A 13,249-nucleotide genomic window follows, 5' to 3' on the forward strand; every position below is an offset into this window, starting at 1 on the left:
TGTGATGAATGATGTCAATTGGAAAATTTCTGTTGGCTTGAAGACTGCTTTTTGGTTCCTGTCTAAAAAAAGTTGAAAAAGGATTTTTGTTGGTGCAAGTTTATTAGCTTGGTATCTGTTATTAATAAAAGATTGAATAAGATTGGTAGGGATTATTCAGAAAATATTTCTTTAAAATTGTAATTAATTATTTAATATTGAGAATGGTATTTATTAAGGAACTTAAAAATGTCTTTTGTTTTCAGGAAAGAGGAACAAGTGTGGATGCTGTTTATTTTGACTACAAAACACTTGAAGAGGTTTTGAGTAAAAGTGTACCAATGAAGTGAAATTATTATGGCAAATATATAATGTTCATAAGAGACTGAACTGTTTTGTGATTGGTTGCAAACTGATTATAAATTACCAGTTTAGTTATTGGGTGAGAGTAAAAGTGTTTTCAGTTGTCTGTGTTAAGGCATTTGTTATTAATTGTATACAAACACTCATACAGAAATGATCTTGATATTGATTTGTGTATAAATTTTTTGATAATGTCAAGTTTATTGAGAAAGTAAATACATTTAAATGTTAAGATATTTTGACTCTGAAGAAACTGTTAAAAATGTTGGAAAATGCATTTAAATGTTACAAAATATAAAGTAGTACATAAAGGGGTTAAGATTGATAATGACATTTTGATGCTAGAAAAATGAAATGTTGTATAATGAGTAAGAAATAATGTTTACTCATTTTATGTTTTGTAAGAACATATACATAAAGACAAGTAGGGTGGCAAAATGTTTTTTCATACATCAAGTGATTAACAACATTTTCTGGAACCAATTATTCATTAATTTTGAAAGTATGAATTCTACTGATGCAATACTAATATGCTTAAAGAATCATCTGTGTAGCTCTTTTAAATTTGTGTTTCTACATTTATCCAGGACTGTTAGGTGTTAGAAATAATCACATTCAAATATTATTTCTCCAAAATCTTAGTTTTCTAGTCAGTCAAATTATGTATTTAGTTCAAATTTTTTACACTTTTAATTGTGCATAGTGATAATTTGTTATGTTACTATTTATTTGACCTTAAAATAGCAGCCGTCATCAATTGATGCTGCTACCTTCAACATTTCCCTTGTTTAAGGGTTAAAGACATGCAAATTACCAACATGCTATTATCTCCATAGAGTTTAGAATGTAGTTTAATCTGTGTTGGTGACCAAATTGTAGGTAAAAAGGGAAATTATGTTCTGTATTCCATTTAGTATTATATGTATGATTGTTTATGAAGTTTTGGGTAGAAAAGGGAAATTTTGTTCTGTGTTCTAGTTTATATATATATATATATATATGTATGTCTTACAATAGTAATTTGCCTTACTAAACACTCAGGATTAAAATGTAATTATGATATGGTATTTTGCTTTTGCTCACATACACAGCTCCTTATTTGGAAATTTTCACTTCCATGCAGCCCTTGGTTACTGTGGTGTAACTGAACTTTGCATACAAGTTATCATGCAACAAACCCACACATCTGACTCTATGTTGCCACCCACTAGTACAGCAGTATGTCTATGGATTTACAATGCTAAAATCAGGGGTTCGATTCCCCTCAGTGGGCTCAGCAGATAGCCCAATGTGGCTTTGCTATAAGAAAAACATACACACACACCCCTATATGGTATTCTATCTAACTATCATTTCTCATTTTCAGCACTCGTGTTTGGATAGTTTATTTAGTTCTGCCTTTGAATTTTGAATTTATGTTTTAATTATTTTTCAAATTTCCTGCTTATTTCCTATTCAGTTACAAAACTTAATCATTTTTTATGCTTTTTTTCTTTACCAATTCAGTTGTGTTTGATTTTCATTTATTTTAGGAATTCTGAAATGCAAGTTACTATAGCAGAGGTTGTACCATCTTCCAGCACATTCACTCAGGCTTTAGGTGTGGAAGGTTTACTTTGGAAATATTGGCAATTATTCATCAAGAGATTGGTTGTTATTTGAAGCAGCCTTCATTTCCTGATGTTCCCCAACTTCCTCTTGAACAAGCCAGATTTGTTCAGGATAATGATGCATTTGACAGCTTTTATTCCTTTGTCTGAATTGGCCGTCTCTTCCCAAGTTTGTACTTTAGATTCTATTAGGCCTAATATGGCTATTTTAGACATGCTTTCTCAGTTATATTCTGTTATATCTCCCTGATTTCTTATAACCTTCTACCTTTCTTGTCACATGATACTTCTTTCTGTCAGTATTTTGTGTTTCCATCATCTGATATTGTGGTTCCTGCTTAGCATTTTGTATCTCACTTATGTGAGGGTGCTGTGGGCTTTGGATCAGTTTGCTTTAGTATACCATTAGGCTTATTTTCTATCCCTTGGTTCTCAGCAACTGGAATCCATTTTAACCCATTTTGATGGTTAGGGTGGACTCTGATTGTGCTGTTCAGTTGTCTCAAGCCCAGTATTTTCACTTTTATCATATCCTTATGTCTGTATTATGGTACTTATTTACCATACACCTCCTCTCCAAGGTGGCCCACTGATATTCTGAAAGTTTTACAGGGAGTATATTTGTCCTTATTATATCCTTGTTGATATGTTTGTCAACTTGGTCTCTTTGTTTACACGTGGTTCCTCTGTTGTTGGGATCTTTTGGTGAGGGATATGATTTTGTCCCACATTCATTTGCTGTCTCCTTATCATGGGGACTTATGATTGGTTTCTCTCCTCCATTTGTTAGTGTTTGTAGATGTTTCAGTGACTTTGGAAGCTCAAGTGGAGTCTGTGAGACAGCAATAAATTCTTTCCTCATTGGTTGATCATTTTTCTCACACAGAGTCACAATCATTCTGTATTTCTGTTTCCCATCGTACTTCCCTTCCTTTACCTGTTCCTACTACAAAGGAATCTTCTTGTTGTTTTAATTGATGATGAGTGTCATGCAGCCAACAGTATCGGTGACTATACTGCACGTTCTGGTCCATTGGTAGCTTCTTTTTCATGATTTGTTCATCTACAGTGAGGCTTCACTGCAAATCTATGGATCTTTCATATATTATCTGAAGGAATTGTCATCAGATTCCTCTTTTCTCCCTCATTGTCTTTGATATTCTTTTCCTTGGGATCCTTCCACATGTCAACATCTGTCTGAAGCAGTACCAGATCTTCTCTCATAGAATGCCATCAGACATACGATTTGCACTTCTACAGGGTTCCAGGCTGTTTGTTGTCCCAAAGAAGACTAGAGACTTTTGGGTATGTAGTCCTGTATGCCAGCAATTGTTGCTGTGGGTCTTGCTTATATGAGGTCCCTTTAATGGACATTTTATGACTAATAGAACCTTGTACAGGATGCTTTGAATATTCCTATTACCCCTTTTTCCTTCCCTTGTAGGTGACTTGCATTGGCAGTTAGACAAGACTCACACTCTAGCAGGGGTTTTACTTCCTCTCTCTTTTGTCTGAATTTACATATTGGATGTTTCATTTCATGGTGGGGGGTCAGGCAGCAAGTCACTTCAGATTAATGGTTTATGACTAAACAGTTTTACCATATCAATATCCTGGAGCTTCTTGCTGTCCATTAGGCTTTTGATCATATTGTTCATCTTGTTCTGGGTGCTTTCAACCTTTTCTCAGATCAATTTTCCTGCCCAGACAGAATTTATCTGATGGAATGGCCTTCAAATTCTCAAGTTTTTCAGTGTTTATGTACTCCAGTGTATTTGCCACTCTTCACAATACCAAGTTATCTCTGATTTTTCATCTCTAGTGCACCATCCACTTGCTCTGCTGTAGAAGCATTTAGTCAGGATTGGACAGACAAATTATTTTATATATATTCTTCTATCTGACATCTTCCTAGAGAGATTTCCGTCATCCAATTCACTCTTTGTCAAGTCCTTCTGATTTCCCCTTTCTGTCTAGCTCAGCCATGTTTTCCATGGTTGCTTCAGGTTCAATTTGCTTTATTGTTGCCTTTTCCCAGAACTCCATCCCTTCTATGGCATCTTTGGTTACAGGTAGCACATCCCAACATTTTTACCCTTCATTTTCACTCTTGGTTTGTATCTGGTTTTTGGTGAGGAGATCCAATTTATTATGTCAAGTAGTTTCTTTGTTGGCATGTTCCATTCAAATATATTTCATGGAGGTTTATCAATGTAAGTGTAAGGTGTTTTTTTTTGTTGGTCTTTCAACCATGGGTTCTCACTTGTTCTTCATCTCACTATTGCTCTTATTGAGTGATCTTATCCCACCTTTTTTATTTTTCTTTCCACCATGAAGTTTTTGTCTCCCATACCTAATCACTCTTCTTATGGCATGTGGTGATATTCCAGATTGGGATGTCAGTGTGATGTAATAATGCCATTGTTATATCTTCCACCCATCTTCCTTCTGTCATAACCATCCTCACCTATTCTTTTTTTGGCAAGTATCCTCTGCTTGTGATTTCTTGAGAACCCTTCCATCTTTACCATTTAGGTTTGGCTTTTAATTTGACTGACTTATTCTTCTTTGTCTTCTTTTTCCCTTCAGTTATTCCAGGTCTTTTCTTATCTTTGACTTACTTTTTCCCTTGCTTCTCATCTGCATTGTTTTTTGGAGAAAAGTTTTCAAGCGAGCATGTGGACCACTCTGTTACTTTCATCTCTCATTACCTACATTGTGTTGCTATTTCTTTCTCATCAGATTATCGTCTTCCACCATTTGCCATTCTTCAGACTTTGTTGTGGCTATAATTAGGTAAGGTTTCTTTCCTTCATTAAGTTTATTTTTCAGGAGTCTTTCCAATGTTTCATTTTAGATCCCACTCTGTGATGAGTGGTGCCTGCCCAACTATGCTTCAATCACTAAGAATTGTATTTAAATATGCATTGTAAGCCTGTGTTGACTTTACTTTCATAATTTCCATGGCCACTAAACATGCACTGTTTTTTACTATCATATGTGCTGGAGATTGGGTGTTCCACAAGAATTCTTACAAGTAATATCTTTGTTTCAGAAATATACCTATTCCAGACCATACAAATCAATGGACTTTGTGGCTAAAACAGAAGTGAGCAGTCATTGGGATCTCTCATTCCAATCTTCCCCTCACACATGGTGCAACTGGGATTCCTCATCCTACCACTACATGGATGTTGGTTTCTGGCAGTTGAGTTTTGGATTTAGAACTGAACCAATCAACATGATGTACTCACACACACACATGATGTGTTGGCATATATGCACTTGGTCCAGTGGGACCTTTTATTCCTATATCCACATAGCGATTAAGCTTTAGATTTAAAGCTGAACCTGCCACCATAAGTTCTTACAAACGTTTTCAGGGTTGCACTGCCCTAGTATTGTGGGTTATGGTGTGTGCACTCATTTGTTGCTCCACTTCTTGCACTGGTGTTCAATGTTATGTCAAGGATGCTACTGTGTTTGAGATGGTCCAGTCTCTTTAATTTGAGTGAGCTGTATTTGTGTTTTGCTCTCCTCATATGTGCCCTATTTCCAGATCAATGGTATGATTTCTCCCTTTGGTTTGCTGAACTTGAGATGAAGACAGTATGATTCTTTTTCCTGTCCCCACAGGGATGTTGGTTCCCAGTAGTTGACTTACCAGCAGTATGATCCTCATCCCACTTTCACTTGGATATTGGTTCCTGGTGGTTGAAATTTGGATGTAGTTGATTTGCTGTGCATAATCCGTTGTACCTTAGCTGTTCTACATCTTGGGGCACATCCTTTATTTTACACACATATTATTCATCAGGGAGATTGAAATTATATTGTAGTTTGTGTCATTGCTCAAACATTTTTACTCCCATTGGAATGTACTCCTCATAATTTTCCACCTGAATTTGTCACAGTTTTTCTACATCTGTGAGAAGAGTACACTTGGTACAGAAGTGGTGTAGTCTCCAACACATAATCCACTCATTAGGAGGTGGTCTTTTGGATGCTTCTACTTTCTTCATTGCACTGGTCTCTCCACCTATTCATTGTGGGATTCTGGCTACTTATGTGAGTTGTAAACATCTTGTAAGAAGTTATAATTTTCCTACACTGAAAATATATTTCAGATAAGCACTTCTTTTCACATGTCTCATCCTTCCTCCTCACTGTCAAAGTGATGGTTAAATAGAACAGCATAAAGGAGTAACATGAGTTGTGTTTGTGTGCAGCACATCTGTGGGTGAAAGTTTGTTTCATAATTTGCTTCCACATTTGCTTCCAAGATTCAATTGAGCCATGTGAATTGAGAGGTACGTGAGAGTGAAAGGCTTGTGGCATGTGTAAAGTATTTTATAAATAGAGGACAACACTGAACGAGAATAACTGTATGTGAGCATAGTTAAGTACCTGTTGGAAATATATTTTCAGTGTAAGAAAATTACTCCTCTTCATGAACAGCAGAACTTTACTATGTACAGGGTGTGCTTGTTTAGATTACAAGTATGCATTTTGAGTGTAGTCTTAAAAGGTTAAAAAGTTGTTCTGTACTTTATTTTAATTAAAGTTTTAATACCCATACCAGCTGTGTTGAGAATACAGTCTGATATATTTACATTTTTTATGATACACTGCTTTGTATTTTAATTTTTAGTATGTTAGAATTGTAAAAGATGGCACCTATCCTGAACAGGAAGCCCATTGCTGCCCCGTCACATCCAGAAGCATCTGTGGGGGTAAGATTAAATGTCAGTAAATGTTCTTACACATATTTTTCATTTGTAAATGTTTGTTAAATCTGTTTCTTAATTCAATGATATATTAAAATACACTTATTCATAAGGGATATTTTATTCCATTGTTTTCTTTACTACTAGGGAGAGTTCAAGTGTACAAACATGTACAAAGAAAATCTACTTTGTTACATAATATTGTAGTTTCACTAAACATTACTCAGCCACAACAGTTGATGTGTTAAGCATTTTCTGTTGGAATTTGAGTTTGTGATACAATGAGGTTTCACTCTCAGCCAGAGTAACTACTCATTATACATATTAGTTTTCTTTATTGCATTGCTGCACACCGTACATATTTTGAATTTTCAATGACTCAACTAATTTTGGTGATTCCTGCTTCATTGACTCTTCTGCTCTAAATATTCCCATCTCATTTTGACACATGCATGGGCTTCTTTGATAGGGACCACACTGATAGTTATCTTTTTAGTTGACAGTCTCTTCCAAGTTCCAAGTAGATGTCATAATCCTAGTTTGCTTATTTTCTTACTATTATTAGCCATTTTTAACTCTTTACTTTTATCATTTCTTAATGTTCATTTTAAAAAATTTTTACTTATCTTTTCTGACATATTATTTAAGGATATCTGAATATTACTATAGAATGTAATTTCTAAAAGCTTTTTATTCAGATTAATTAGTATGTTGTTTTCAAAGGATATGCTTTATTCGAAATTACTTTTAATGACCACAAGAATATTATCTTAACATATGCTACCTTGTTTTTATTTATGTTTTATCAGTTTTTACTATATCTTGGAATTTAGCCATATTATTTTTCTTCTGTATCTTTTTTTTTATTACTTTAGGTACCATTTTCCTTTTTTAATCTATATTTATGAAATTAGTCACTTCTTTTCAGGGTTTTGGTTTTCAACTATGTAGAAATGCTGTTGAATAGGCACAAGATGCAGAATATCATTTGGATCGCTAAATGGCTTGCTGCCCTTATCTTTCTTATGTTTTCAAGTTCTTTACAATAAATGCTGTCTTTTAAGTTGGTTAGATGTTTTATTCCTGGATTATTTCCATTGTGTAAAACTTTTGCATCTTGTTCCACTGTTTTTATTTATTATTTTATGATTATTTAATCTTGGCTTAGATCTTGTCCAAGACATTTCTGGATCCAATTTTATTTCATATTGACTGACTAGGATTTCAGAAGCTTATTAGATTATCTTCCATTATTATTATATTACATCTTTGATATATTTATATATTTAAAAATGGCTGGTATAGGTAGAGAAAGCACTAATAGAGGAGCAAACAACGTTTTGACTTTCTCTAGTCATTGTCAGGAAACCTGATGACCAAAGAAGGTTGAAACGTTGTTCACTCCTCTGTTAATGCTTTCTCTACCCATACCAGCTGTTTTTAAATATATAATTTTTGCTACAAGTGGGTTTTCTCATCATCACTTTCATATCTTTGTTGCATTTCTATTTTTCAGTTTTTTTTAAACAATTTTGTAAATAGAAGTTGGAACTCAGTATGTGTCCATTTAGTTAGTTCATTTCCTATTTGTATCTATGCCTGGCCAGTTATATTTCTTTTCTATTGTTTAGTGGCTTGTTATTGAAATACCAAGGTAATTTTTATAAATCTTGTAGCTCAGGTTGGGTGACTTGTATTTTTTTCAGATTCAACAATGTTTTGTCATGTACATTTAGCTGTAATTTTCAAAATTCATTGATCATGTTTATTTACTGCTTAAGTTTCTAAGAATGTTTGACTTTTAATTTTTGTGTTGTTCATTTTTCTGGTGCTCGTACTCTTTGCAAGATTCTGTCTTGTTTGTGATTTTGATTTTCACATTCTGCATTATATACTAACTTCCAAAACATACTTACATCTGTTGACATTATAACTATTTCTTGGTCTCCAGAGTTTCTGTTTTTTGCCTATCTAAGCCTTGAGAGTGCTTGCTTTAATCTTTTATACCTCACTGAAATGCCTTAGGAAAATTCTAATTTGCAAATATCTCCACAAACTTCAATGCACTCTCTTTCCAGGTACTGTATACAAGCATCTCATTCATATATTATAATCACTTTTCTTGACAAAACATTAAGAATGGGGTTTTATCAACAGAAGTTTTGTGATTATTTACTATTTACCTTGTGATTTGGAACACAGTTGGCATTTCTGTGATTATCTTTTCATTTATATTTATAAATTACATTTACATAATAAAAGAAAAAAAGAAAAACCTTAGAAACAGGTATGAATTCATGAGTTAATTTTTCTACTACAGAGGTCAACCAGATCTTCTCTCTTCCACCTTTACTATCTGGGATTTATCAACAGCCAGAGGAGGGGATGCTCTCACTTGAAGCTGCCAATGATATTCTTGATGACAAGAAACCCATTTGAAATAAAAATATATCTCAGAATGGCTGGTATAGGTATTAACACTTTTATTGATAAGCAGAGAACAGTGTTTCGACTTTCCTAGGTCATCTTCAGGTTAACAAAGAGAGTTTGCAACTGACCATTGCTTGACACATGTCTTAGGGATGAGAGTTTTAAAGGGTATGGGATTGTAGGGGACATTGCATAGCAGCCGTCCATTTGTCCATGGTATGACCATTGGATGATGGAGATGTATATGGATCAAGAATGTCTCTCGGGGTTCTAAGGCAGCTGTTGCTCATCCATTTCAGTGTTTTTTAATAATCATCTAAGTAACCCCCTCATAGGCTTCAAACCATGGAAAGAGCCATTAGGCTTTTACTTCTGTTTTCTTCTCCAACTGTGTAGATGGTTTTCTCTCATTTGAGCCTCTCATTCCTTTGGGATTAGCACATATGAGGCTCCTTCAGTGGTCACTGCACAAACAGTGGATCATGCATTTCAATCCTTTGGATCATCTTGTTTCATTACTCAGGAGCAACATCATTTATTGTGAATAATGGTTGGATCAGAGCAACACTACTCTTCGGGTACCCATTCAACAACCTTGTCCTGAGATGCATCTCTTCAGGGATGGGGAGTTTATTTTCAAGGTCAGGGGTTCCAGAGTACTTGAACAGGTGACAAGTGTACCCACCATATGAACATCCTCAAACTTCTTGCAGTACGTCAAGCAAGTGTTCAAGATCTGTCTTTCTTGAAAGGAGAAATTGTCATGATACATTCTAACAATTCCACTGTGGTATCTCAGATATCTCATCAAGGAGGCACATCTTCTCAAGAACTTTGTTTTAATATCTTGGATCTCCTCTACTGAGCTCATTCCCACCATTTCAGTCTTTTAGCATGTTATGTTCCAAGAGTGATTAATTTAAATGCAGATCACTTGTTTTGACCCATCTGGATTCATCTGATGGATCAGATACTTATTGTGCGGTTTTTAAGTAGATTTGCTCTTAGAATGGATCTCCAATGATTGATGCTGTTGCAACTCATTGGAATTCTAACCTACAGTTGTTTTGGTCTCTGATACTTCCTTCTCCAGCCTTGGCAGTAGATGTGTTCATTTATGACTGAACAGATTTACATCTATATGCCTTTCACTTGTTTGGCTATTGCCTTGGATTCTGACTGTGTTCTTTCTACTCCGTGTAGGTTCTCTTGATTGTACCTTACTTGCCAGCATAAGTGTAGTTTCTGCTTCTTCAGTATCTGCAGGAATGCCCATTTCTACCTCTTTCACATTGGCTGTTTCTGTTGAGACAATGTTGATGAGATGTTCTACACCCAGTTGTTCAGAAACTCATTCTTTATACTTGAAAGTTATGTGGTCCTTTGTTTATAATTAACAGAAATGGAGTATTTATTGTCATTAGTGTATTAAAAAAAAATTAAACCTTTTTCATCCAGAAGTGTTTACCATATCCCATTTCCTAACTTGAGTATTTGAGAAGGGTCATCCATAGTGGTTTAAATAAAGCATCTTTGTCCACTATATGTAGGAATTCTAAATATCAGAAAGTTTAGGAATTCTCAGTTTTATCAGGTATACCAAAGTCCTTTTATATTCTTCAGACAAAAGACCTTTTCAATGAAAGGAGTTTACATAAATTGACTCATCCTCTTTTTGAGCCCTTAGCCTCATGTACTTTTGTTCATCTTTCTCTTAAATTGTGCTTTATGTTGTTGTTGGCTTGTAGATGATGTTGGTTGGAGTTGTTTGCAATCCATGTGTATAGGACTTTATCATTCCACATTTGTCCTGTCAAAAAAAGGGGAAAGATCTTTCTGACCATCCTGATCAACTGTTATATCCTCTCAGGGCTCTCAAGTGTTATGTGGCTTGTACTAAATCATTTTGAGGAACTAGAAACTAATTGTTCATTCAGTGAGATGCTTTTATTTCCTGTGATTTATCTTCTATTACTCTTGCAATGTGACTTTTCAAAGGGATTCAATGGCCTATAATGGATTATCTTTACAGAACAGGAATCTTTTGTGTGTTACATCTTCCTAGATTTATCATATTTCTTTGCCATTATCTACTGGTTAAATTGCCCTCTGGAAGACAATATATGGGCTGATATGTAAACCATTCCTAATATTTTCCTTTCTCATTACTTACATGACATGGTAGTTTCCTTTTCTGAGAGTTGAATTACACCTGAAGCTATTCTTTGATAGATTGTTTAGGCAGAGTATTCATGATGAAACTTAATGACCTGAAGACGAAAGGCTGAAGACTTTCAAAATGTCATCTTCTACACTTGTGTTTCCACAATAGGCAGTTGCCATTCATTGCAAAAAGTGTCATTATCCCTGAAGCTATTTTGACCACATCTGTTAGACTTTAATCAGAGGTGATTATTTTCCTCAGTTATATTCTCTTTTTATTTTCAGGGTCCCTTTATTTTCCTCTCTATCCCACTCTATGGTCTGTGTTGCCTGGGCAGGTATGCCTTTTTTTCTCAATTCCTCAAAGGCAACCACTTTCACTATAATTACTACAGGTTGCAATAGGCTCTGTTGAAATGGGATATTTCATAAGACCATCTGGGTGCTTACTGGATGTTATCATATTATGGACTGTCAATCATGGACATTCATGAGTAAAGCTAAAGAGGATCTTGCCTGTTCCTGCCAAACTTCAGGTTGAATAAATCCATATAAGTTTGCTTTTAAAAATGTTGGTAACTTGGTTTACCTATTGCATAGTTTCCAGAGCACTGTTCTTCTGGATCTCCAATGTGTTCAACCTCCTTCCAGACTCTACCAGTATAACTTGGGAGTGCTTATCACTCCTAGTTTCCAGTCACTATGGGTGGTGGTAAGAGGCTTTTCCTCTATATTGTTCATGTGTGTTGTTCCACTCTTGGAGCAGAAGGCAAGTTGGAGACTCTCTTCCTAGGCTTCCTGTATGTTTGTTTCAGATGTCAGTTAGAGTGACACAAGCTTCTGTAGGAGCTCACTTGTAGTTATGGTTCAGGTTTGACACAAAGCTCTCCAGTTGCATAGTGCATGACCCTTCTTTTTGATCAATGTCAGTTTTGTATATTGTTCATCATAGGCTGTCCACTATCTCCACATAATTTTAAATGTGAAGTTATCCTACACTAGGTTCTTAGTTGAGTACAGGTTCCATGTTCTCTCCATAATTCCAGAGGCAAGCAGAATACTCTTTGTCCACTTGGTTGGGGAGTGAGGATGAATATTCATAATTCCATACTGGATTAGTTCTATTCCTTTAATTGATTATGGCATATATACGATCCCATTGTTTTGAGCCTGGAGTGTTGCCTTTTGGACTTCTTCAGGTGGAGGAGAAAGTTTGTCTACGTAGGTGTTTCTTACTTTCTCATTGTGATTCTGGTGGTGTGAAACACATCACTCTATTGCTAGTGGTTGGGATCCAATCAGAAGTGCATATATATATATGTGTATTCAGTGGTGTGTACAGTTATTATATTTATAAGCTTAAGTTTAAAATAAAGTAACTGTCATCAGTTTGGAAATAGATAACATGTTTTATGAATTTTTTTCAACCAATCCAGGTTATAGCCACAGTAGTCATTCATTCTGGATCCAGGTTTCTTCGAATTGGTTGTGCCTCAGATGCTATACATATATATATATATATGTAACATTGCTGTCTAATGCCTCTAGCCACCAACATGGGATGCAGGTACCATGACAACTTAATTCCAACCCCAAGTTGTGAACCTTGGCAATCTGGTTGGGGCTGGCCTATACTGACGAATACTTGTATTCTATTTCATCTATTACATAAGAACTAAGTTCCAGCTGAAGAGCATATCTGTTCTGGAGGTAGTGTGGTTCCCCTACTCTTGCACCATTTGTTTCTTTTGGTACCCTTCTGTTTTGTATAGATGCTTTCAATATGGATCATGCCTGCACTGGCTTCTACATTCTTCCAATGTGAGATTCTAACTATAGTGTCAGCAGATAATAAGTATGTTTGGGAAGTTAACATTTTCCTAAACTGAAAATGTATATTCAGTAACACTAACCTCAGATACTCTCCTCTCCCACCGTACCTTCTCGCTAAAAACTGGTTTATGTTTTGCAAAAATG

The 13,249-nt window shown here is 35.2% G+C and overlaps 1 protein-coding gene across 36 annotated transcripts in view; it reads left to right on the forward strand.

The window, feature by feature from the left end:
• Window positions 1–13,249, forward strand: part of Arp8 (Actin-related protein 8) — a 67,400-nt gene that overhangs the window by 6,583 nt on the left and 47,568 nt on the right. For 18 of the 36 annotated variants that reach the window (XM_076498400.1, XM_076498406.1, XM_076498401.1 and 15 more), the window contains 2 exons: window positions 246–421; window positions 6,604–6,685. In XM_076498400.1, the coding sequence (XP_076354515.1) occupies window positions 6,623–6,685 (63 nt within the window). In that variant the 5' untranslated portion in view covers window positions 246–421; window positions 6,604–6,622. Of the gene's footprint in view, window positions 1–245; window positions 422–6,603; window positions 6,698–13,249 lie in introns of all 36 variants that reach the window. The other 18 variants (XM_076498396.1, XM_076498397.1, XM_076498393.1 and 15 more) reach the window with 4 other exon arrangements.

Source organism: Tachypleus tridentatus, chromosome 4, assembly GCF_004210375.1.
Source record: "Tachypleus tridentatus isolate NWPU-2018 chromosome 4, ASM421037v1, whole genome shotgun sequence".
Taxonomy (NCBI): domain Eukaryota; kingdom Metazoa; phylum Arthropoda; class Merostomata; order Xiphosura; family Limulidae; genus Tachypleus; species Tachypleus tridentatus.